A 5,390-nucleotide genomic window follows, 5' to 3' on the forward strand; every position below is an offset into this window, starting at 1 on the left:
ACCCTATAGGAGGAACAACAATATGAACTAACCAGTGCCCCCAGAGCTCGTGTCTCTAGCTGCATATGTAGCAGAAGATGGCCTAATCGGCCATCAATGGGAGGAGAGGCCCTTGGTATTGTGAAGATCATATGCTCCAATACAGGGGAATGCCAGGGCCAGGAAGCTAGAGTGGGTGGGTTGGGGAGCAGGGTGGGGGGAGGGCATAGGAGGCTTTGGGTATAGCATTTGAAATGTAAATGAAGAAAATATCTAATAAAAAATGCCTTAAAAAATTAAGAGAAAATTCTGCCCGGTGTCTCCAGTTGACCTGTGAGAAACAGAGACTAACCGTCCCTTTTTCTTTCTTTCTTTTTTTTTTTGGTTTTTGGTTTTTTGAGACAGGGTTTCTCTGTATAGCCTGGCTGTCCTCGAACTCAGAAATCTGCCTGCCTCTGCTTCCCGCGTACTGGGATTAAAGGCGTGCACGCCACGCCTGGCTTCCCTCTTTCTTTCTTTAAAATGTGTTGTATGTGTGTGAGTGAGCACGTGAGGGTCAGTGGATAACCGTGTAGGTCTTCCCCTTCACCGTGTCAGAGATGAGGTCTCTCTGTTGTTCTCTGCAGCCTATGCCAGGCTCAGCTGCCCTTGAGTTTCTGGGGGTCCTCCTGTCCCTGTCTCCCGTCTTGTCACTGGTGCGCTTGCAGGTGTACACTGTTTTGTGCAGCTCTGGGCATTAGTTCAGGTTTTCCTGCTTGCACGGCATGCACTGTGCTGACTGTGCCACCTCCTATGGTCCTTTGCTTTCCACTGTCCCCCTCCCTACTGCCCTACCCACCTGAGACGCCCTGAAGAAGGATGTGCACCCCATCTTGGTAGCCTTGGAGAGCAGCAGCGTAGGCACCAGCCTTTTCATTCCTCAGGGCTTGAGTGATGAGCTCTGTGGCCTGGCCAAGGTAAGCTGGGGCAGGCTCTCCATCCTCAGCCTCTTCCCCCTCCTGTCCTCCTGGCTCCCAGGGCTCCTGGTCCAGCCTTTTGGACTGTACCTCAATGGCTGCCAGCTCACCCGTATGGGTAGGGCTGGGGCCTGTACTGTCTGTAATAAAACAGGGAGGAGTGAGGGCAGACTGGCCTGTCGCCCACCCCAGGTGACACCAGGACACCAAACCATCCCACTGGAGGCTGGACAACCCTGAATTCACATGAGTAGGAGGAAGCAGCTGGGATCTGTTTCCTTGGTTTGGTTCAGGAGGTTTTGTAACGGCTTAGTTGATATTACTGCTGCAGGCATGAGTGCAGGCATGGGCGCGCCATGGCTAGAGGACAGGATCTGGGTTGGTCGGTTGGTTTGTTTTAATCATCTACAGTGGAATCTGGGGATGGAACCAGGTTGCCAGGCTCATAAGGCAGGGCTTTCACCCTCTGAGCCATCTTGCTGGCCCATGACTTTGAGCTTCTGGTCTTTCTGCTTCTGCCTCACAAGTGCTAGGATGCAGGGCGCAAGCCACCAAGGTCAGCCACAGCAGGTCTGTGAGCAATAAGACCCTATGGTGATGTGCTACCCAGAGTTGGCTCGGAGAGGAGGACTCTGCTCCGTCCTCCAGGGCTCCTCCCAGAGCTGCTCATGGCCACAGAGGGTCTCCCTTCACACCCCTTAGTTCTGCTACCCCACACCTGCTACCACCCCACACCTGCTACCACCCCACACCTGCTACCACCCCACACCTGCTACCACCCCACACCTGCTACCCCACACCTGCTCCTTACCCTCTTTGGAGTAAGGGTCAAAAAGGGCCAGTTCAGCCTCAGAGAGGGGACCTCGAGCTGGGGAGCTGGAAGCTTCCTCGGTGTTGTCACAGCTGAAGAGAAGGTCCAAGGCCTCCTGGGCAGGGCTGGATGGGAGGGGATCCACTGAGGAGAGACCAGAGGGACACTGATGTCTGCACCTACTGTTGCTCTGCTTTCAAAACAGAATCTCCATCTTGATTATATCTTGCAGCAGGCATGGGTATTGACAGGGCCACTAATAGGTGGCCAGATCCTATCTGATAGGTGAGCAAACTGAGCTCAGAAAGGAAGCTGACCTGTTCAGAGGCCCTCCCCAGGAGGACGGTAGGATGACCCACCCCTCCGCTTTCCCCTGATCCTGAGATACCTGGCCCCTCCAACTCCTCCTGGCCCCTCCTTTCTGCAGGCAGCGGCTGGAGTAGCTGGGCCTCATCAGGAGGTGGTGTGGGGATGAGAGGGGGTGGCAGGATTCGCAGGTCCCTGGACACCTCAGAGGGCCGTGTCACCTCCCCGCCCTGCAGGAGACAAAGTTCAGCAGGGGAGGGGTCAGGAATATGGCTGGCAGGGCGGGAAGCTGTACAGGGGAGCTGTACTGGGGGCAGAGGGTGGGGAGCAGACAGACTCACCCGGAAAAACTCCTTGAGCTGGGGGCTATTGTTGAGTGCAGGGATGGGCACGGTGAAGCGCAGCAGGTCCTCCGCACCCTTGCGCCGTTCCTCGATCACAGAGGCTTCAAACCGACCTGCAGACCCCAGGGCAGGAGAGCAGCAGTGCCCAGGGGCTTCAGGCACACTCGGGCTCTCTGTTCGCTCTCTGTTTCTGTTTCTGTCTTTCTCTCTCTCTCCAATGTCTCATTTTGAACTTGCTATGAAGATCTCAAACTCCCAGAGCTGCACCTGCCTCTGCCTTCTATGTGCTGGGTTAAAGGTATGGGCTTGCGTGTCTGACAGGAAAGGCCGTTTGAGGCTTGGCTATGATCTGGAGGGCAGTGAAGCTCAGAGAAGGAGGTGACTTGCCCAAGGTCACAGAGCAAGGAGCTGTCCCACTTTTGGGCAAGGTGGGGCACACCTGTTAGCTCCTGCTCGGGAAGCTAAGGTAGGAGGATCCTCAGAAGTTCAAGGTTAGCCTGGGCTACATTTGAGGTTTTTGTCTCAAGAAAATGGAAAAAGACAAAAACCGAAGCAAACCAACAACAAATGCAAAGCTACATGTAGTGTAGGCTAGCCCTACCTTAGAGTTGTACGGGTCACAGCCTGCACCCCAGCCTACTCTCCATGATGGTCTCATTGGCTTGAGGTGACACAACACACTCTGGGAACTCCTGGGTTCTCTGCTATAAAGGCTAGCTCAGGGGGCTGGAGAGATGGCTCAGCAGTTAAGAGCACTCACTGACTGCTCTTTCAGAGGTCCTGAGTTCAATTCCCAGCAACCACATGGTGGCTCACAACCATCAGTAATGGGATCTGACGCCCTCTTCTGGAGTGTCTGAAGATAGTGACAGTGTGCTCACATACATGAAATAAATAAATCTTAAAAGAAAAAAAAAAAGCTAGCTTGGTTCTGTCCCTCATGTTCTCCTTGACTCTCTCCCTGCCACCTTGGGGCTCTGCCAGCAACAGAGCCATCAGCAGATGTGGCCTCTGAACTTTGAACCAGAGCCATATGTCAGAGTAAGCGTCTTTCCTATAGTAACTAATGCATCCTTGTGTTATCGCAACAGAGAACAGACTACGGCTCAGACAAAGGCCTTTCACTTTGATGAGCCTCATCTTGCTGTTTGTAGCCAGACACACAATAAGGGGTAGGTTTCTTGGAGTCTCACTTTCCCCATTTCAATAAGGCCAGCTCAGAAGGCCCATCCAGCTTTCCAAAGATGTCTATTCAGGGTACAGGATCACACTCACAGTCCCCACCAGACCAGTTCCCCGTCGCCTAAACCTCCCCACACACTGGGGCAGAGAGGCTCAGAGTCAATACTCACCAAACACCTGGGCACGGGGGAAGGCCGGAAACTCCTCTAGGCGACGGAAGAGGTTTCGGTGAGTATAGGCCAAGTCCCCGTGGAGCTTACGGAAGTCACTGTATCGCTTCCAGACCACTACCTGTGAGGCAGGCAGGCGAGAACTGACCTGGACCAGCATGGTGGAAAGTGGCCTTCCCATACTAAGTATATCCTGGAGTCTGAGAAGGACTTCACACACCCTCTCCAGCCCAGGCCGGGGAAGAAGGCAGTCCTTGGTTACCAGCTCTTCCCTTACGGATGCTGATGTGTACGGGACCAGTCCTTCTTCCCGGGAGTCTTACTTACCTCTTTGATGTCCTCTGGGTCCTTCTTTGAGATGAACTGAGAAAGGAAAGGTGGGAGCCAGGTGAGACCAGAGCCTGACAGGCAACACTGCGCCACCCCTCACAGCGACCCTCAGAACACAGAGCATGCTGGGATAAATGGGCCTGGATTTAAGGCTTGGAGCAAGTTTTCTTTTGGATTTCTGCACACAGGGTTTCATGTAGCCCAGGATGGCCTCAAATTGACTATGTAGCAGAGGCTGGCCTTATACTCCAAATCCTTCGACCTCTGCCCCCCAAGTGCTGGGATTACAGCATGCGCTACCAAATCAAGCTATTTTATTATTTATTTTTGGTACTGAAGATTGAACTCGGGGATTCTTGAGATCTGGACTAGCACTGTCTCGCTGAGTTACATCCTCAGCTCCTTGAGAAAAATTCCGTTGCATACCTGTATCTTTATCTGATAAAAGTGAGTATACTGAATGTCTAGATAGCCCTATACTCAACTTTTATTATTATTAATTATTATTATTATAAACCTTTTAACATTTTTACTTTTTTTAAATTAGCAGTGATATCTGCATATATACCTACATGCCAACAGATGTTTTGTGAGCTGAGCTACCATGTGTTGGTTGGGAACTGAACTCAGGTCCTCTGGAAGAGCAGCTAGTGTTTTTGGCCGCTGAGTCATCTCTCCAATCCAACTTCATTATTTTTTTTAAATTGGCGTTTTTTTCCTTTTTTTTTTTTGAGCAGTGACAAGGCTCCCCTCTGTAGCCCTGGCAGGCCTAGAACTTGCTTTGACGGTTAGGTTGGCTTCAAAGTCACAGAGATGTGCCTGCTTCTGCCTCTTAAGTGGTTGGGAGTAAAGACATGTGCCACTAGGCTTGGCTCTCAACTTATATCCTAATTCCTTCCTAGGGCCATGTCCTGGTATTCAGAAAGAAAGAAAAAAAAACCTCAAAAATTATGCTTCTTATGAAAATAAGAGTCTAGGGGCTGGAGAGATGGCTCGGCAGTTAAGAGTACTGGCTGTGTCAAACACCAATGCACAGAAAATAAAGTAAAAATAAATAAATCATTTAAAAAATGAGAGTCTGTCCCGGGATCCAGTTCTTCCTTAAGAGAAGAGCTATGAGGTCTCATACCCATCAAGACAGAGTTAGCAGTGTGGTTGGGTACTCTGGAAGAACAGAATTGGCCTGAGAAAGAAGTAACACTTAGTTTTCGCTATTATGCTTATGCTTATAGGAGTTTTACAGTAAGGTTGTACAGTTTGGAATCAACAGTTTTCTTCTTTCTTTCTTTCTTTCTTTCTTTTTTTTTTTTTT

At 50.8% G+C, this 5,390-nt stretch overlaps 1 protein-coding gene across 1 annotated transcript in view; it reads right to left on the reverse strand.

Moving 5' to 3' along the window:
• Positions 1–809: 809 nt before the first annotated feature.
• The window catches only part of Snx15 (sorting nexin 15), a 7,352-nt gene continuing 2,771 nt past the window's right edge, over positions 810–5,390 (reverse strand). The window contains exons 2-7 of the mRNA XM_029536194.1: positions 4,076–4,111; positions 3,749–3,869; positions 2,394–2,509; positions 2,135–2,282; positions 1,747–1,890; positions 810–1,075 (exon numbers count right to left, since the gene is read on the reverse strand). Coding sequence (XP_029392054.1) covers positions 810–1,075; positions 1,747–1,890; positions 2,135–2,282; positions 2,394–2,509; positions 3,749–3,869; positions 4,076–4,111 — 831 coding nt within the window. The remainder of the gene's footprint in view (positions 1,076–1,746; positions 1,891–2,134; positions 2,283–2,393; positions 2,510–3,748; positions 3,870–4,075; positions 4,112–5,390) is intronic.

This window comes from Mus pahari, chromosome 1 (genome assembly GCF_900095145.1).
Source record: "Mus pahari chromosome 1, PAHARI_EIJ_v1.1, whole genome shotgun sequence".
Classification (NCBI taxonomy): Eukaryota; Metazoa; Chordata; class Mammalia; order Rodentia; family Muridae; genus Mus; species Mus pahari.